This window comes from Neovison vison, chromosome 2 (assembly GCF_020171115.1).
Source record: "Neovison vison isolate M4711 chromosome 2, ASM_NN_V1, whole genome shotgun sequence".
Classification (NCBI taxonomy): Eukaryota; Metazoa; Chordata; class Mammalia; order Carnivora; family Mustelidae; genus Neogale; species Neogale vison.
In genome coordinates this window covers 6,094,020-6,115,053 of record NC_058092.1, presented here as the reverse complement: position 1 = coordinate 6,115,053, position 21,034 = coordinate 6,094,020, and the positions used below count along the sequence as shown (strand labels likewise).

The 21,034-nt window shown below is 41.4% G+C and overlaps 1 protein-coding gene across 4 annotated transcripts in view; it reads left to right on the top strand.

Moving 5' to 3' along the window:
• The window catches only part of RERE (arginine-glutamic acid dipeptide repeats), a 428,379-nt gene that overhangs the window by 157,062 nt on the left and 250,283 nt on the right, over nucleotides 1-21,034 (top strand). For all 4 annotated transcript variants that reach the window (XM_044237096.1, XM_044237094.1, XM_044237092.1 and 1 more), the window contains exon 2: nucleotides 12,457-12,925. In XM_044237096.1, coding sequence (XP_044093031.1) covers nucleotides 12,601-12,925 — 325 coding nt within the window. In that variant the 5' untranslated portion in view covers nucleotides 12,457-12,600. The remainder of the gene's footprint in view (nucleotides 1-12,456; nucleotides 12,926-21,034) is intronic.

Below are 21,034 nucleotides of genomic sequence, written 5' to 3'. Positions count from 1 at the left end.
TGGCTTTCTTCTTGTCTCCACCGCTCTGGCCACCTTGGCCTTCTGCTGCTGTTTGGATGTGCCAGGCACGCTTCTGTCTCAGGCCTTCATTCTTGCTTTTCTCTCTGGCTGGAGTGCTTTCCCCCTGGCTAACCACACAACTTGCTCACTTACTTTCTTTCAAGTCAAATGACCTCTTATGAGTGATTACCATAAATAACTTAACAGCCTTTCATCCTCTTTGCCTGGATTTGCTTTTCTCCATCGCACTTATCACCAGGTAGTAAACTATGTATTTTCCTGTTTGTTTGCCTTCTCTCTCTCTCTCTCTCTCTTCCTTCTAAACTCTCAGCTCTGTCTGAGGTTAGAGATTTCATGTATTCTGGTCACACATGGATATTTGCTGAGTTAGTGGAAGAAGTAACTGAGAGTCTGCTCCGGACTTTGTGTGCATTGGATGATCAGTGCTGTGGTCCAGGCCCTGGGACTCGCAGTACTCCCTCTCACTCACTGCTTGCCTGCATCTGTAGCTGAGTAGATCTGGTGGCTCTTCTGTCTTTCTCTGACTACAGGCTGACAGAGATGGCAGGGCAATGCATGCGGCCAACCTAGAGAGCGTCACACCCAGTTAGAGTAGCTCACACATAGGGCGCCTGGGGGGCTCAGTTGGTTAAGCTGCTGCTTTCAGCTCCCGTCATGATCCCAGGGTCCTGGGATCGAGCCCCGGCATCGGGCTCACTGCTCAGGGAAGAGCCAGCTTCTCCCTCTTCCTCTGCCTGCTGCTCTGCCTACTTGTACAATCTATCTCTGTGTCAAATAAAACAAAACAAAACAAAACAAAACAAAACACAAAAACCTTTAGACTAGATCACACATAGAAAATGGCCAGTTGAGTTTTGGCTTAGACTTCTTTTAGTCAGGGCTACTTTTCGTTTTCATCTAAGGGTCAGATTCTAAGTGTTTTTAGAAGGACTGCTCCAGTGAGTTTATGATTCTGTTTTTCCCTTGATGTAATTTATACCCCTGGATTAGAAGTGTATTATGAATGCTTTTGGTTTTTCATATGTGTGTGAAAGTGTAATTGTATTAACTATAAAATTCACCCTGTCATGCCCTGTCATCAAATGCTGAGAGCTTCTGTGCCATGGTTGGGAATTATTTTGAATCTTGGAATCCTGCAGACTTAAAGCCACCCTGTCCCTCTTACCTGCTTTTGAACATGTTGGATAAAGGTGGTAAACCTGACTACATATTCCTGTGTATTAAAGATTGCTGTGGTCCAAATAAGGTTCTCTTTCATTTTAGCATTACATGAAATAAAACTTCTCCTTCTATATGTTTAATTAATTATGCTTTTACAGCTTTAAGAGGTGGTGTTAGTTCCAGAGGTAAAAGCTCATCCTTATTTTATTTTATTTTATTTATTTATTTTATTTTTTTAAAGATTTTATTTTATTTATTTGAGAGAGAGAGACAGTGAGAGAGAGAATGAGCGAGGAGAAGGTCAGAGAGCGAAGCAGACTCCCCATGGAGCTGGGAGCCTGATGTGGGACTCGATCCCGGGACTCCAGGATCACGCCCTGAGCTGAGCTGGAGGCAGTCGTCCAACCAACTGCGCCACCCAGGCGTCCCTCATCCTTATTTTAGCCAGGTTTTTTTCTTAGCGGGAGTAAGCTTGAGCTTTTTCTTACTTGTTTGTAGCACTGCTGTTTGTGTGTTTGAATAGCTTTATTGATACGATTCACATATAATTTACCCATTTAAATTATACATTTAATGGCTTTTATTATATTCACAGATAGGTGCAACCATCACCACAGTCAATTCTAGAACATTTTTATCACTCCTAAAAGGAACCTAGTAACCATAGCAGTCCCATGACCCCTCACCCCCAATCTGCTTTGTGTCTCTGTGGATTGGCCTTTCCTGGACACATCTGTGACTGGCTTTTCCCCCCATGTATCATAATGTTTTCCAGGTTTTATTCATGTTGTAACATGTATCAGTATTTTACTTCTTTTTATTGCTGAATAATGTTCTGTTGTGTGTATGCATTTTAGTCATCCCTCTGCTTAGGGTTCTATTTTTGGCTGTGCTTTGGGAAAGTGAGTTTAGGAATTCTATATCCTTTCATATCAGGGGCTTGGATTCACAGGCATTTGGTTTCCCTCATACTTGGCATTGTGGACATCAGGTTTTCTCTTCAATTATATGATAACAGAAGCATCCACTTGGCCCCATGATTAGGCAAGTCACTGACGAGTAATATTACTCCTAACAACCCTTCAGGGCTTGCCAGGGAACATCAAGATTTTCAGGATATATTATTTCTGTTTTCCTAATTCAGTGTCAGGGACCTGTGTAATACTATTTCAGGTAGTGCTTTGAATTAGTCTAGCTTTTTGCAGAGAACAAAAAACATGCCATCTTAGAGTTTTTGTAATGGTGTTTGCTTTATGGATTGCATATTACGTGAGCATAATTACGAACAAAACAACACACATGCTTAGCCCCTTGAAATCTCTGTGATAGAATTTTATTTGTTTAAAGCAGCGGTTCTCTACTGTAAGCAAGTTTGCTTCCCAGAGGACAGGTGTCAATATTTGGAGTTATTTTTTGTTGTCCTGATTGGAGCAGAGGGTTGTGATATTATAGCCTACATGGGTCGAGACCCAGGGATAATACACAGGACAGCCTCCCCACAACAAAGGATGATTTGGCCCCAAATGTTTATCATGCCACAGTTGAGAAAGCCTGCTTTAGAGTGACCATTGAATTTTCTTTAATCCACTGAGCAGAAGTGACGTAGCTCTAGGCAGTGTGCAAGGCAAAAAATTCAGTGTGTATTTGGTAGAACTTCACATTTAACAATGTAGGAGAGCAGTTGCTTATATTGAATGAGTTTGTGTGTTCTTTAAGGGATGCTTGAATGGTTGATTAGTTATTTCCTTGTTGGAAACCACCTTGGACACCTCATCTTTAGGAGTTCCTTACTCCTACTTCAAATAAAAAGAGTATATATTGTTTGTTATTTAAACAATTTAATTGAGTTGTTAATTGTAATCTAGAGTTTTGCTGTTTTGGGTGCTTTCCCCACCCTTTGCAGGTTCTTTGTTTTGTGATTGTTATGTGTTTTTGGAAGAAATTGTCAAGAGTCCACTAATCTTGATTCTTTCCACTTTTTCCCCAAGCTTCAGAGGGAGGAAATGTTACTCTAAGCATTATAACCACTTTTGAATAAGGGACAGTCATTCAGCACTTCCTTCTGTTTTGATATCACAGAGGTCCCTCCCTGAATTTGACTGGTGCGTCCCATCGTCCCATCTCCGTTATGTTCTTTCAGTACCGGGTATGCTAACTCAGGATTGATTGAGTTTAAGTATTCATTAACCCCAAATGTAGAGAATTGTTGGAGTTGCATGTATAGCCACTCATTCGCTTATATTGTTGAGCTTGTCGGGTGGAAGAACTTCACAACTCATTTATTTTTACACAGAGGAACTACTCTTAATACCACATCAGTTTTGGGTAAAACATAGTCTTACCTCTGCATGGGGTCACAGACCTGCTGACCCCATATTTCAATGTTACCTTGCAGGTTCGTAGGTGATTTCTCTGCCATGTTTTGAAGTATTCTCTGCAGCAGGTTGCTGTTTATGAGAATACCTTATATCTTATCCAGTGAGGGCAAGTGTTGGAGTGACATTTTCCTTTCTAGAGCAAAAGTCATTAATTACATTTTCTCTCCCAGGATGTTGATATGAAAAGGAACAGGAGAATAAAATTGGTTTCCTTTTGAAAGCAAGTTGCCCAACTGTAGCCTTTTTGGTTTTCCTTGGCATGTGGGCTGCAGCTGCTTCTCTTAGAGTCAGGGCCCGGAAGATGGGGTGGCTTTCTTGTGTCTTCTGCATTTGGACCATCTCATTTTGTTTCTAAGAGAGAATGCTAAATGTGGAAATGGCAAAGGCAGAAGTTCTTGGGGTGCTTTGGTTCCTGATCTAAGCTTTTAGAGACAGGGGATTGGAAAGCAAGCTTGTTCAGATGGAACTAACAACTCCTACACCTCCAGTCAAACAAGGTCAGTGTTTCCAAAATGTTCCTTTTGTCTCAAGAGTCTTCAGTGACACCTGTTTGCTTAGCCTGTTGTTTTGGATAACTTAGCTTTTAAGAGTGGATAATTTAAGGCAATATGGCCTTGTGGTTAAGAGTATAGGCCTCGGAGGCTGCGGCCTGGTTATATATCCTAGATCTAACACATAATTGTGTGATTTTGGTCTACTTGCTCAGCTTCTCTGTGGTTGCTTTTGCATTGGAAAATGTACATAACAATAGTACCTATTGAACAGAGTTAGATTGGTCATATGTCCTGGTTTACATGTTTTTTTCTTGAATAATTACTAATCTGGTGAAGATTAAATGGATTAATGTGTAAAATGCGTAGGGCATTTTAAGTGCTCAGTGAGTGATAGCTGCTTTATTATTTTAGGAGCCTCCATTAACTATCCTCCCCATGTGCCCCTCCCCCAGCCCATTTCCTACTGGTTTTTCCCTGTAGTTCCCATTAAGGATGGTGATTAACCCACCATTCTGCTTACTATATTTCTTTGCACCTGAAATGTTTTCTCTATCTTTTTGCTCATCCCTACCCTGTTCAGGGTTTATGATCCAGCCTGAGCACCGCTTTACTTGTGTGCTCATGAAATATTTTCTTTCCCAAATAAAAGTCTTATCATAGTGCTCTCTTGACTTATCTAGCTCATGTGTGAAACGGAGGGCAGGAGAAGATGATTTATTGCTCATCTTTGCATACCAGGCAGCGTTAGGATTTGAGAAATCTGAGAATACAAGAGGGGGCAAAAACAGTCAAGGGTCAACTTCTCATGGAGCTTCTAGCTTCTGGACAGCTGCTAATCAAGTCACACAAATAAATGTGAACTTACAGTTGTAGAAAGTGTTGCAAAGGGATTTAACCTAATCATTTGGGACAGGAAAAGACATGTCAAGGAAGTTGTTGTTGAGCTGCGACCTGAAGGAAGAGTAGGAGACACATAGGCCAAGAAAGGAGAGAAGCAACACAGACCAAAGGAAGAACCTGAGCAGAGTACTTGCTCTGGGCAGGGGGGCGTGTGGTATATTCAGGGAACTGAGGGAAGGAATGCCAGAGTGGTGTGAGATGAGTCAGATAAGATGAAGGGCTTGGAACATCGGTGTGGCTTAGTCAGAGGAGCATGCAGCTCTTGGTCTTGGGGGATTATGAGTTTAAGCCCCACATTAGAGGTAGAGATAACTTAAGAAAACATTAGAAAAAAAAAAAACATTAGAAAAAAAAAACATGTTATGATTTGGGTTTTTAGCCAACAGAAGTGGGAAGTCATTGAATGACCATTTTTAAGGTGTGATTGACATAATCATATCAGCCTTTTGAGAGGTGTACCCTGGCAGGAGTGTAGAAGGAGAACTGTAAGGGCTCATAGGAGTGGATTTGAAGAGAAGCCAGTTGAAGTGGTCCAGAAAAGCCATCCTAGAAGCTGTAACTGAGGTTGTGGTGTTGGAGGTGTCCTGAAGTAGAGGAGGTTGAGAGAAATTTATTAGGTAACAGTGACAGGGTTGGTTGATGCTAGGATGAAAGGTGGGCACTAATGTTGCTGCCTGGGTGTCTAGCTGGCATGACAAGGATGAGGAGGGGCACCAGGCACTGAGAGAGACCATTTAGAAGAGGGGCTCATTTGGGGCCAGAGCATGCCTTTAGTTTGGTTATGTTGAGGTACCTTTGAGATCTCCAGGAGGAGACTTGAGGTGGACAGTTTTCATTCTGTGGAGGTTTGGTAGACATGTCCGTTTGTGGTCACTTGTGTGTTTGTGTTACCTGTGGGCTGGTGGACGTGTATGAGATTGATGAGGATAGAAGTCGAGGATGAGAAAGGGGACACCATGCCCTATAGAACTCCTGCTCTGGCTGGTGGGGTACTGGGGGCAGAGGATCAGGTTGACAGACCCAGGAGAGGACCGTGCCAGGTAAGCCAAAGGCGGTGAGCAGCCTTTCCAGAGGGAGGGTGTGTGTTCAGAGTGGTTAAATGATAATGAGGTTGACACTCTACAGTGGGTTTGGTACAGAGAGGAAATTGCTGTAATGGGAGTTGTTCCAGTAAACATTCTATGATAGCCATGGTCCTTGTCAGTGGAGAACGGCCATAGGCTAGCAGTTGCCTGATGGCAATGGGATGAGCAATGGCCCTTTTACAGGCAGACTGGGGAGTCCTGGGAGCCTTCCTGGAGTGAGGCGACAGAAATGCCTGAGGCCCTGAAGGTGAGTTGAGGTTAGGCAGACCAAGGGGAGGGGGTGAGTATCCTAAGCACATGGGTTCCTGAGAAGGAAGGGAGTGCTTTGAGGGGGCTGGAGCACATGGGAGAGGTGGAGAGGGAGCTGGAGAAGCCAAGGGACAGTCAGGACATGAGGTTCTTCCCAGTCTTTGGAAGTGAATTGTACGTTTATATTTTTGTTTTTTGTTTTTTTTTAAATTTTTTTAAAAAAAGATTTTGTTTATTTATTTGACAGACAGAGCTCACAAGCAGGCAGAGAGGCAGACAGAGAGAGGAGGAAGCAGGTTCCCCGCTGAGCAGAGAGTGCGACGTGGGGCTCTATCCTAGGACCTTGGGATCATGACCTGAGCCAAAGGCAGAGGCTTTAACTCACTGAGCCACCCAGGCACCCCTGAATTGTACTTTAAAGGCTGGATTGTGTGGGGGTGTGAATTAATACCTGTTTAAAAAGAGTGGTGCAGTGTCGGACATGCTGGCTGGCTGCATTGCGGGGTAAATTGGAAGGAGGGCAAAAAAACCAAAATTTTAGTGGCAGAGATCAGTTTGAAGGCAGTTGTATTAGTCTCTGTGAAGATGTTGATGCCTTGTCACTGAATCAGGGGGAGCAGTAGATAACATTATAGAGATATTCAGGCTGTGACTGGTGGACCCTAAGAGCTGAGCCAAATACCTGCTGTGTGATTGGGAATTTGACAAACAAATATTTCTTGATGTGGTTGAATGAGGAAAAATTAATTATACTTCACTAGCTGTGTTGGTGAGTCAAGTGTCCTATAGAATTTGGCTTGAGTAACTGGGATTATTAGCATTCAGGGAGTGAGACCTCAGGAGGAAGTGGCAACTTTTCATGGACAAGTGAGTTTTATATGATCCCAGAGAGAATCTTTTGAATTTTTGTCATTTGTAGTCCATTCTACACAATTTAGTTCTCAGTTGTACAGTAGAATGCCCCCACCCCCAGCCCGCGCTGCAAGAGGCACTAAACTCTGGAGGGTAGGCATGATGTTTGGCTACGTTTGTATCTTGCATAGCACAATATACTATTGGGTATTATCTGCTGGTGAGAGTTTGCATCTGTAAAGCACTTCATAGTCTATAAGTGCGGATGCATAAGGTGTGCTTAATTAACTTAATTCTCAAAGCAGTTCTGGGAGGTCGCTGGTGATTGTCCTTATTTTACAGCAGTGAAACGGGTTTGGAGAGGTAGAGTGATTTGCCCAAGGCAGTTCAGTACATAGCAGTGCCAAGATCTTGGGTCTTGGCTTTTCAGTCCAGTTCTGACATGGGTCTAACCTCCTGAGACTGCTTAAATAGTGTCAGGAAATGGTTTTCTTAAAATTAGATTTGGACCCTGAGCATGACAGGAATTTTAGCATTTTCTGAATCGGTTCTGGTTAAGTCGTGTTGAGGGGCTTGTGAGCGGTTGTTGGCTTCACTTTAAGAGGCAAATGATGTTTATGCAGAGGGTGAACTAGCTGAAGTTATAAAGAGTAGTAGTTCTGTATCACTGACTCTTGAAGGCCTTTGACTTTGATAAGATGAGAGCACAGCTAGGCTGGCTGACCAGATTTTTATCAGTTAAGATAAAATGATGAAGTGCAACCTGAGAAATGTGGGAACTACTGAGAAGAATACATGTTTTTTTTTTATTAGTCCTAGGGGTGCTGCTTTTGGAAATTTGTAAGTTGCAGGTCTGTTTTGAATATGCTCTCCACTCAAGTATGAGTACTAAAGGTTTTTGTGGGTCTAAAAAATTTTATCAGAAAAGCTATGCACATTCACTTCCTTGGTGATCTCATTCAATCTCATGGCTTTAAAAATGAAATTAAAAAGTAAATCTTTGGGCGCCTGGGTGGCTCATTGGGTTAAGCCGCTGCCTTCGGCTCAGGTCATGATCTCAGATCCTGGGATCGAGTTCCGCATCGGGCTCTCTGCTCAGCAGGAAGCCTGCTTCCTCCTCTCTCTCTCTCTCTCTGCCTGCCTATCTGCCTACTTGTGATCTCTCTCTGTCAAATAAATAAATAAAATCTTAAAAAAAAAAAAAGTAAATCTTTATCTCCAGCATGGACCTCTGCCTACTGAAGATCTTTGTGTGCTTTTTATAAGCCTCTCAAACTTAGCATGTTCGTTCCTGAGCTCTTAACCTTTCTTCCAAAACTCGTATAACGCCTGCTTCGTCATCCAGCTGCTCATGCCAGAGCACTTGGAGTTGTTCCTGGCTTCTTTCCATCTCACCTCACCTCCCAGTTTGTCAGCATATCCAGTTTGACACTTACCTTAGAAGTACACAGAAAATAAGACTCCTCCCCTTCTCTGCCCGTGCTGTGCTGGTCTGTCCCAGCTGCCTCTGCCTCTTACCTGGCTTATTACATAGTAAGCCTCCTGCCTCACTGGTCTTCATGCTGTAACCCCTGCATCCCTTTAGGTTTTTTCTCAACGATTAGAGTGATCTTAAACATAGTCAGATCATGCCTTTCTCTGTTACTCAGATCCCTGCAGTAGCTGAAGTGTCTTTCGAGTCACTTCATGTCACTTCATGACACTTGAGTAAAGGCTCCGGCGTCCTTACACTGGCTTGCAAGGCAGGATTCAGCCCCCCCTTCACCTCTCTGAACTCATCCCCTTCCACGTGCCCTCTTCCTCATACCACTGCAGCCCCACTGGCCTCCTGGATCTTGTGTGTGCTCAGCTCACTTCTGTCTCTGGACATTTGCACCTCCTCCCCCTCTGCTGGAATAAGCTCCTTTCATGTACCCCACGGCTTTAACACTCTTGCTTGGGGCAAAGCCCAAGGTCTTCCTTGCAAGTCTCCCACACTGAGTCCCGTTCCACCCCGCTCTGGATTCCTTACTTAAGATCTTCTCATATACTGTATACGTATCATTCTTTTGATTATGGTGTCAGCTCCACAAGAGCAGGGAAGTTTGTGTGTGGTTCTCTCCTGCTTTCCTCAAACCTAGAGCAGTAAGTAGTACACAGTAGGCATTTGGTAGACATTTGTTCAGTGAATAGACTTGTGACTCTGAACATGTTCTAGATTAGATTTTCTTTTTTCTTTTGTTTTTAAGGTATTTTATAGTGGTACGCGGGTGGCTCAGGAAATTAAGCATCCAACTCTTGATTTTGGCTTAGATCATGATCCTTGGGGTTGTGGGATGGAGCCCTGCATGGGTCTCTGAGCTCAGTGGGGAGTCTGCTTGGGATTCTCTCTCCCTCTGCCCCTCCCCCCAACTTGTGTGTGAATGCGCCTCGCTTTTGCTCTCTCAAATAAATAAAAAAATAAAATCTTAAGAAGTATCTTATGGTTTTTGTTTAACTGGGTTGAGCAAGTGAATCAACAGAAAACCTTCAGTATTTTTGTCTTTGTTACTGGATAAAAATTTCTTTTGGGGAAGGGAAGGGCAAAGTGAGTGTGTTTCCTAACTCTGTCTGTGCAAATTATCAGCCTGGATGCATGCAGGAAAAGTTAGCACCGATGAAGAGCTGGTGACGTTGGGGCACAGATTACAACCGGAGTAGTAGGTTATAATTGGGTCGGATGGGGTTTACTTGGGCAGAATCATTGGCTGTATGGCTTCATGCACATGATTTCTTCTCAGTTTCCCTTCTGTAGTCTATGAAGTGGGGATGGTGACTTCTGTCAAGTTCACTGAACTGTTGAGAAAGAATTGAATGAGATCATGGCAGGAACCTGCTCTATAAACCCCTTATTATTAACAAAAATGCTATTGTATTGGTAGATCATTTCTAGCAAATTGAAATGACATCTACACTTGTCATTGCCATCTGGTTTCTCTCTGGATTCCTTTCCTCAAATGTCACATTATTATTGTGTGTTGGTCATTGTATAATGAGGCTCAGAAAAAATCTGATTAGTATGGTAAATGCAGAGGAAAAAAATACATCCCTGTTGCACTGTGTTTTAGAGTCAAACGTAAATGGTAATTGGTTGACTTTTGCTTTGGATTATCACTGTTCTTTGTTACCTGAAAGTTTTGGATATACACATGGGGCTTTATTTTGTGGATGCCCTCTGTTGTTTCTTGAATTTTTCTTTCTTGCTTAGTCTGGGCAGAGATAACTCAAATTTCTTTGAAAATAGAAGCTTGTATATATGATTTTTAAAGGAGTAGTTGAATGTACGACATGGACTTAATATTTCTTTCCTTTCTGAGTGCTGAAATAATATTTTTACATAATTTTCTGATTATCTTGTTAACCCTGGAGAGAATGCTCTTTTTCTTAAATTCATCAGACGTCTGTCCTTGAGCTATATCTGAGAAATTTTCAGCCTAAGCTGCTTGTTCTTATTAGATTCCAAGTAGACCTTGTTGTGTTTTCAGTGTCAAAGAGGAACGTTTTAAAAACGGCGTTTGCTAATAGTTTTCTTTCTTGCATGATTGACTTGTTCATGCTTTAAACTTCAGCCCAGTGGAGAAAGTAGTATGTCTCCTTGTGTATTTTCAGTTGCTGATACTAGTGGCCTACAGGGACTTGGGAGTATATTACTGTTTGTTTAGCAGATTATTCATCTAGGCAAAACTTCTGCAGGCACTAGGATAATTTTTCATTTTCTTGAAATATGTTTAGAAAATTGAAATCCTGTCTAGAAGCGTATTTCCTATGTAGAAGGAAGTAATCTAAGTCTGTGCTACACACTTTCTCTCTTCTGACTTTAAGTTGTCAGCATTATTATTCCTTTATAGGTCTGTCTTCCATAGGTGCTTGTGAATATTTTATATTTTCTTGAATGCCTGAGGATATTTGAAGTGCTTATGGAGAGGTCTTTTCTGGTGTCAGAGTTGACGTAAGAGCTTTAGAGAGAGAATATAATCATTTTGGATGGTTTTTGGCATGACCAAATAGAAGTTTCTCTGTGTTTTTCTGTGTGTGTAATTGCAAGTTGATTTGTTTGTTGTTGTCTGAATAAAGAGGACCAATCTTTTGTTTGTTTGCATATGTCGTTTTCTGTCTGGCCCTAGTAACATAAGAAGCAGATGGTTCTCATATTGATCAGTTGTTTGCTTTTTTTTGGGGGGGTAGGGGTACTTAGAGCATTGAGGGCAAGGACTCTTGAGTTTTTTCCTCATTGTGTCTTCAGATCCAAACACCTGGCATGTAGATAGTATTTAGTATAGATTGTTCAACAAATGAGAGATGTTGAGCAAGATGATTCAGGATGGCAAGAGATAAATTACTGGTAATTATGACTGTCCTAAAACCGACTTGTAAACAAAATAGTCCATGTCCATCTGTCATGGCCTCCCCTCACCCTGTAAAATTTTTACAAGAATTGTGTTGGGTTGAGATTGGAGAGTCTCTCTCCTCATTTTAAAGTCTTAAAAACTTCAGTCTTTCCTTGTTGAGCTTAGTTCTAGAGAGGAGTTTACTAGGGAGGTTATTAATAGTGGAAATTTGAAAGCATGTAAAAACCACCTAATATTTCCTAAAGATGGAAGATTGTTTTGGGAAGCTGTTTTGTCAAGGCAGAGATAATTCAGAGATACCATTTTTCCTGGAAAATAACTCGAGCAGGAGACTTAGAAGATGGGAAGAATTGCAGTTGAAGGCAAGACTCTTGCTTTGAGGGTCATCACTTTTATTTGAGTCAATGCCTGTGTTTATTCTTGAGAGGAGCTCTGGAAATTTGGCGATGTGGCTGGAAAGAGTTTTCAGAAGATAGTTCCCTGTGAGAGACATCTTGAGACATTTTTCCAGGCTATCCAATTTTTTTTTTAATCCCCCCCCCCGTGTTAATACTTTAGTATATAGGTTCTTGCCCTTGTAAATTAATATTATGGGTTATGAAGCTCCTTTTATGTAATTATACCCATTATATATTGTGTATTAGGTATGCATTACTTTTTCCTTCAAAAGAAGAGAACAATTGATGAACAGAAAGTGTGGTTTACTATTATGCATTGAGATGTTTTCGTTATTGGTGTGGTAGTAAATCCCAAGCCATATACTAGCTGAGGCCAAAAACTTCACATACTTTGTATCACTTGTCCTAACTTTTTTCCAGTGGTTTGCCAGGTTTTTGGGGCTAAAACATGAGTAAATAAGAGATTCATTTAACAAAGCATTATTTTAGGAAGGAAATATGAGAAAATGTTAAAGTAAAATCAGTTTTTCTTTCTCTCTTTTCTTGCCTAGCGTTTTTGAAACGTTGGGGTAGTTGGAGTGGTTGGATTTTCCCTGGAATTGAGTGAGAAATTCAGAAGACTGAAGCCCAGGCTTACTGTCTACCTTTCACGGAGGCCTAGCCGTGAGAGGACAGAAGAAGGCACGTGGAGAATCATGACAGCTGATAAAGACAAAGACAAAGAGAAAGAGAAGGACCGGGACCGAGATCGGGACCGAGAGAGAGATAAACGAGACAAAGCAAGAGAGGGTGAGAATTCAAGACCACGCAGGAGCTGCACCTTGGAAGGAGGAGCCAAAAATTATGCTGAGAGTGACCACAGCGAAGATGAGGATAATGACAATAATAGTGCCACCACGGAGGAGTCCACGAAGAAGAACAAAAAGAAACCACCGAAAAAAAAATCTCGTTATGAAAGGACAGACACTGGCGAGATAACCTCTTACATCACCGAGGATGACGTCGTCTACCGACCTGGAGGTAAGGAGCGCAGTGTTTGCGGTGGCCGAGTGTCATCTGCATTTACAGGCCTCTTTACACGTTAGGGAAGACAGGGGACCCAGAACAGTAGATAGTAGTTTTGGGTTGAAAACAATCAAGGTAGGAAACACATTGACCCACTTCGGCGCAGTTGGATGCGCTGGCTTCTTGCTTGTGTCTCCTTCAACTTGGTCTTTTGTCCCGGTCAGTGCATTTGTCAGTTTCTTTCTTTGTGTCCTTGTGCTGCTGCCTCTCTCCCTTCACCATCTGTTGAGTAGATCTCCTGGTTAGATGGCTTCCTTGCCCTTTATGTTCAACAAGTTAGGCAGTGGCGACCCTGCAGAATAGAACGCACGGAAGGATAAGTAAACCTTAGTGAAGATTCTTAGGAGCGGGATGTTTGCATGAGCTGCAGCAGTAAGCAGAAGCTGAAGAAGTATCTTTAAAGGCCTTCAGTCTAGAGTTTATTTCTCCTGACAACCTCCTTGTCCAAGGAACTGAGCTTCAGAATCTCTAACCAGTGATAATAGATAAAGACAACTAACTTGCTTTCTTTTCTAGAAAATGTACTATAATTTACTCAGTGTATCGAGGCTTATAGCATTGTTCAGAGAGAGACAGACCCAGCCTTCAGATGAGATGCAGGGAAACCAGTGATTGAGAACCTGTTGGGCACCCACAAAACTCCCCCCTCAAAGATTTATTTATTTCTTTGAGAGAGAGGAAGAGAAAGTACATGCAGGAGTGGGGGGAGGGCAGAGATAGAATCCCAGGCAGACCCCCCCCCCCCCTTAGCGGGACTTGTGGCTCTATCCTGTGACCCGTGAGATCATGCATGACCCCTGCTGAAATCAACCAGCTGAGCCATCCAGGCGCCCCACAGAACTTTTCTTTCTTCATGTCACGTGTTGTGTGGCACCCTGTTTCTGCTGATTATCTCCCTAAGAGAAACCAGTTTGGAGGGAGTGGGTTTGGGAGCCATTACACATTGATCTTGCACCTTCTAGTGGATAGAAGCCCTTCCTGCTTGATGTGTGGAAGAGTGTGTGAAGGGGTGTCACTCGGGGCTTATTTACAGGGAGTTTTTAAGGGTTTTGGAGTTGAACTGAGTAATTTATGAAGGCAGGCATTGTTTCGTAAATCTGAGGACCTTTGTGAAATATGAAAAAGATAGGCTCTCTCCTGAAGCTACATATGCTACAAAGAATCGATGAAAACCAAAGTAATGTGCAAGTTTTTTATGACACTCAGAGCATAACCACTTTGTGTGAGGTGCCCCTTGTACTCAGGTGCTGACAGTATTATGACCTGGGGTTCGCACAGGTCCAGTGGATATGTGACTCTTCGGTAAGGAGACTGACCTTGGCCTCTCAGTGTTCTTCAGATTATTTAGTCTGAAAAGAATGGGATTTTATTGAGAAAATGGGTATTATTCAGATATTCTCATTAGCTAAATTTTATTCTCATCATGGTCACAACTAGCTCTTGTTTGCCCCTGCTCCTCATCTCTGGAGTTATTTTTATTTTGTCCTCAAGAGCTCAGCACAATGGACTTGAAGTTACTTATTGGCCCCGTTACCTCCTGCCTTAGGCCATTTGCACTTGCAACTTGCTGTTGCCTCAGGCTAGTGAACCCCTCTTGCATATACACACAGACAGACATACTTAATTCCTGCCCTTTTTTTCAGTGCTCCCCTATCAGTGTTACTGCTTTTCCTTTCCCAGAACTTACAACCAATAATTTTCTTTTTTATTTCTGTTATTTTAGGATTCATAACTGTCTCCTCTGTAAAGGGTAGAAAGTCTGTTTTTTTGCTTATCATTGAATTCCTGTCTATGACAGTAATGTACGTAAAGTGTGTATTTTAAAATATTTGTTGAATAAATAAATTTCTGAAAAATTTTCAAACATTTATTGACTGATTAATGATGTCAGAGTTAGAATAATGGGATGGATGAATGAATAATGGAGTAAGTTAAAATATGGAAGTCTATCTTGAATCATTTATTTGCCAATGAGTGATTGAACTGACTTGTTATATAAGAACCAAAACAAAAACCTTGTGGGGCTCTATTATATATTGCCCCATGTCTAATTTAACTTCTTTGTTGTCTATCAGACTACTTTTGAGATGACTGTCACGGTAACAAATTGTTTTATTACACAGCTGTGTGCAGCCAGATTTCCCGTTTGGGCTTCCTTAGCATAGGATATTGATTTCTAAAGTTTGCTGTAGGTGGCATATTAATTTCTTTCCACTGTTTTCTCCCCCTCCCCTCCCAGCTTTACTGAGATATAATTGACATCTAATGTTGTTCAAGAGGTACAATGTAGTGATTTAAAATATGTGTATATTGCAAAATGATTATCACAATAAGGCTAGTTAACACATCTGTCACCACATGTAGGTACGTGTGTGTGTGTGGTGAGAACTTCTGAAATCTGTTCTCTTAATAACTTTCATGCATACAATGCAGTATTGTTAACTGCAGTCATTCATGCTATACATAATATCCCCAGAACTTTTTTATCTTGTAACTGGAAGTTTGTACTCTTTGACTACCTCCACCCTTTCCCTCCATTCCCTCCCAACCTTCCATCCTCTCCCTGTGGCAACCACTAATCTGATCTTGGTTTCCATGAGTTTGGTGTTTTTAGATTCCACATATAAGTGACACCATGCAGTGTTTGTCTTTTTTTGTCTCTTTGATTTAGCGTGATGCCCTTAGGGTTCATGTAGCTGTCAGGATCCCTCTCTCCCCTGCCCCTTTTTTATGGTAGGATAATATGTATCTGTATACCTTTTTTATGGTAGGATAATATGTATCTGTATACCACGTTTTCTGTATCCATGTATCCATTTGTGGCCACTTAGGGTGTGAATAATGTTGCAGGGAACATAAGGGTGTGGATATCTCTTCTAGATAGTCATTTCAGTTCCTTCAGCTAAATATCCAGAAGTGGAATTGCTGGATTGTATGGTGGTTCTATTTTTAGTTTTTTGAGTGAGTTTTTCCGTAGTGACTACCAGTACCCATTTATATTCTTACCAATAGTGTATTCACTATTTTTCAGTTAGGTACTATGATTTTTTAAATTTTTATTCCTGATCAGGTAGAACAGTCAAAAATTAAATTCAAATTATTTTAAATTCAAATTATTCAAATTAAATTCAAATTATTGAGAAATACTTTCTCATTTTGGCATATCAGTTTGCTTGCTATTTTGATAAGGAAGCATGTTCTTAAAAAAAAAAAAAAAAAAAGCCTGTTAAGTTGGTTCTGCATTTCTTGTATTTTGTCATATCCACTGCTACTTCTGTTTGACTTTTCCATTTGCCCTAGATATATTCCTAGAATAACAGAAATCTTCCTCATATACATTGGGGTAGGGGGAGTCAAGATTCAGGATTTTCAAGTTTGTTGCATCTGTGTTCCTTATACCCTTATGAAAAAGTTTGTTACTTTTCATGAAGATAAATTTTATATATATAAGATAAAGAACTTTAAGTTTGTGGTTTATGAAATCTTAGGTGAAATAAAACATTTCCTCCTTTTATTTGCAGAATTTCTCCCTTTATTAGAATGGGGGGACTGAACTGGGAAAAAAAAAAGACATAGAAACTAGAACTCAATATACATTGAACACTGAGGTGTTAATTTCCTTTGATTCAAGTGGAATTTAAGCTGGAAAAAGTCAAACTAAACAAAATAAAACCTGGGAATCTGGTTTGAATGTAGATGAAATATATATATTTTTGAACAACTACTGAATTAAAAATAGTTGAGTAGACACAAAAAAGTCTTACACTGTATGATTTCAGGCCAGTTTTTGGTGTTTTGAAGTCAGGTGGTAGTTAGACTGATGGGTGCTGGTGTCTGGAAGGAGGCATAAAAGCAACTTCCAGGGCCTGGTCATGTTCCCTTTTATGGTAACACTGCCAGTTACATGGGTTTCCTTGGACTGTGGGAGTTTATCATGCTTTGCACTTTTTGGCTATGTGTTATACCTCAATGAAAATTTTATTTAAAAAGTCAGAACATGAAACTATTTTCCTAATGGATAATTTCCCTTTAATTCAAGTTCCTAGTTAGAGAGGGAAGAGAGTTCCCAGTGTTTTAACAAATGGCATCTCTTAACATTTAGCTACTGAGTGTTTGCTGAGGGGTTACACTTGGACGTGGTCACAGCCTGACTTTGGTTTCAAAGTCTTGATTTTCTGAATAATTGAAAGCTTTTCTGTGGCAATCACTAAGACAGACATTAGAAATAAAAGCAGACATAAAATAAAGCAAAATAAAATTCTGCCATTTTGTGTTCCAGCACATAAATTTTTGGAAAAACTGAAACTGCATTTGATCTATAACTTTGTATCTATGTCTCTTGTAGAAGAATTTTAGGTAGATGTGACACACAAATGAAAGTATCTCGTGGCGTTCTTACTTTGGGTTGAGGCACAAGTTTTTCTGAAGACTGCAAGAATATTTGTTGTGTAATAAGAAACATAAATTCTAGATAAAGAAACCTATAGGGCCGGTCAGCTTGAATGAAAGTGATTTGACATGTGTTACAAGTTTGTTTGCACTCAACGAAACTAGTATTAACCTGCTTACTGCTTTTCAGTGGATCCCTTGTGGCAGTAGGATCAAGCCCAAGGTCTTCATCGGCATGCCAGACTCTGCTGTGATTGCATGTCTGCATAATCATCTTTAAGACATTTGGGAGGAGGAAGCACAGTGAGGCAGTGTATGCCTTTTCTAGGGCTGCCATAGCAAAGTACCATAGACTGAGTGGCTTGCTGCACAACAGAAATCCATGGTCTCATAGGTTTTGGAGGCTAGAACCTCAAGATCAAGGAGTCAACAGGGTCAGTGCTCCTTCTGAAGGCAAGAGAAAAGATCTGTTTCTCCAGGTCTCCCCGAGTTTCTGGTAGCTCCTTGACTGTGCTAGCATACTTACAGCCCTCATGTGGCATTCTCCGTTTGTACCTGTCTGTGTCTGATCAGATTTCTCCTTTGCATAAGGATACCAGTCAAGGTGGATTAGAGCCCTCACCTTGCTACATATGGCATTAGGGTCTACCTCATTGTAACTCATTAGGTCTCCTTGATCCTTTTTTCTTCTTGTAAGGTTGCATTCTGAGGTATTGAGGGTTAGGATGTAACATCTGAATTTGGGGGACTACAGTTCTGTCTGTAACAGGAAGAGCCTTGTTGCTAGGTAGACTCAGGTTTGAGTGGGCACCTCCGCTTTCTTAGTTACGTGTCCTTAGAACAGTGGTGAAAATTTATTTTTTATTTTTGATCACATTCTAGTGTGCTTTCAGTTGTTGATTACATTGATTTTTTTCCCATTTCTTTTATTTTGTTTTTAAATTTATTTGTCAGAGAAAGAGAATGAGCGAGTGCATAAGCAGGGGGAGTGGCAGGCAGAGGGAGAAGCATCTCCCTACTGAGCAAGGAGCCCAACTTGAGACTCAGTGCCAGGCCCCTGGAATCATGACCTGAGCCAAAGGCAGACACTTAACCGCCTGAGCCATCCAGGTGTCCCATCTTTTTCCTGTTTCTACTGAAAATTTATTTCATCTTTTTCCGAGCCTCAAGAAGTGACTGCCTTTTAGTGGATATTAGGATGTTAGCAACTTCTGAATATGTAAAAGAATTTTTTAGCACATTAAGGGTTACTACTTTATCTCTACAAGGATAGAAGGAACAAGAGAAACTGTTCTAAAGTTATTGTAACCAAAAAATGGAGATTAAAGGAAAATTTAAGACTAATTAATTGTATCTTTTTTGATTTCATAAGGAAAGGGTCATTAACTATAGTGAGACGTGTGCTCCAGATACTTGGTGCTCTAAGTGTTGGCCATGGAGAGTTGGTTAGAAATGCAAAATATCAGGTTCCACGTCAGATCTGCTGAATCAGAGTTTTTGTTTTCATAAGATTCCAAGGGATTTAAATACATATTAAAGTTTGAGAATCATTAATCCAGACCAGTAACATCCTAGTCTTTTTCAAGTTAATGTACAAATAGAAAATGAACATATTGCTTTAAGGGCTGAGAGGCCAGTATCCCAGCGCATGTGACAGTTATTTATGGCAGACTAGAATTTAGGCAGCTCCAGAAACAACAACAACAACAACAAACAAACAAATAAACCAAAAAAACAAAAGTAAAAGAATGTGGTGGGGAAGGAAGATACGCTTTCGTGGCTTGAGATTTTGATGTGAAATAAAGCACATATAGTTCAGGGGGAACAGAGCAGTTGACTAGTCAGTTGGGGGTGGTTTGGATCTTGTGCTTGATTGCAGAAGGCACTATGAACTTGGGTGGAAGTGAGGAAGCTGTAACCATGGATGATAACTAACCACCACGTTTAAAGCATCTGCTATTACCAGTACTGGGCTTACTTTATATGTGTTGTTGCTAGACCTTTAAAAAGTCATTGTTAACTTATTATACAGACAAGGAGAGGAAGACACAGAGGCCATTGTCACACAGCTAGTTTGTAAGATGGCAGGGGCCTGTGGCAGAATTGTTAAAGCCAAGAATGGATAGGTGTTTGCATAAAATACTGAAGATAATGCCCAAAACATACCTTTGGAAACAGAGAGGCCTATTTCTTGGAAAATGCAAATGATAGAATTACTTTGCTGTTATACACCCTCCCACCCCCCAATTAACATCTTGCCAGCTTTTGGAAATTAGCAAACACACACACACACCCACACCCCCCCCCCCACACACATGCGATTGTTAAAAAGGTAAATGCATAACATTACGGGAAGTAAGCTGAGCCAGGAGAGGTAAATTGTTCCAGAATATTTAGGCAAATGCTGATTACTGAGTTTAAACCCTTAACTCAGCAACTGAAAGAGAAATACATAGTTTCGTGATTTAATAAAAGTGAGCACATTGTCTTTGTTAAAGTTTTTTGAATGCAAAGCTGGAGAACATAGGTCACATCACACACACACACAAATAACTTGTTGGTAGGAAAACTCACAGATTGGGTTGGAAACCTCCCTGGAATGAGGGCAGTTCTTAGTTTTGGTTGGTGGGAACTACGGACCATTCTTTCTGGGTGCCGCCACCAGAACAGGTGCCTGTAAGGTTTTACAGGCGAGATAAACACGACACCAGGCGAGGTAGGCGCAAGGCAAGATTTATTAAAGGTGCTCTCGGGGCTTGGGGGAGTCTTTTATCTGGGTTAAGACAGGGCATATAGGTTTATAGCCATATAAGGTAGGACATTTGGTGATCAGAGGGAATGGGGAGTCCTGATGCTCCTGTTTCCTGCATAGGTATCGGGTTACTTACGGAGATGTGTCCTGGGCATACATCCTTTAGGCAGGAGAGTCAAGGGTTAAGGAAAGGAGGGGGGCCTGGAAGGTGGTGGCCCGGTGGTCATTTCTCCTGCATTCCTGGAGCCACCGACCCAGCAGTGCCATTAAGGATTTTCCTGTTCTTGCTGTCACTCAGTTTGAGGCACATTCCCAGGAAAGTAAATTCAGTTGGTCAAGCCTGAATTGCATGTCCGTGTCTTGGATAAAAACAGAAACCTCGATTTATTGCTCCCCTAAAACTGCACATCGTAGGGCTTAAAGTAATTCCCCACAGTGAAATTAGGGAGCTTTTCTGTAGGGGACATAGATGAGAGCCAGCCGGGGAAATAGATGAGAGGCAGCCAGAAAAATGACACGTGCTCAGTGTGCTGCCTCATCAGGAGACTCTCACCGTGGCAGTAGATTCCCTGAGATCTTGTAACACCACATGGACATTTATAGTTGGTTTCACTGTGTATGTGATAGGTAAATAGAGGAATGGTGTCGATGGCTGGCTCGTAGGCAGCTGTTTCTAGGCCAGAGGAGTGTGAATAGAGTGGCAGAGATGATAACATAGTATAATATAGGATTATATTGTAGCAGAAAAGGAAAAAGTAGATGAGAGTTGAAACCTTTAATTTGACTGTTGGACTGGTATGACCCCTTTCATCTCTACTGAAAGTGAAGTGAAATAACGAGGGCCTGCACTGCGGGGGGGCTTCTCCCCAGGGAGGTGCACCCACCTTACCTGCTCGGACCCTCGCACTTTGCCTTGCCTGCTG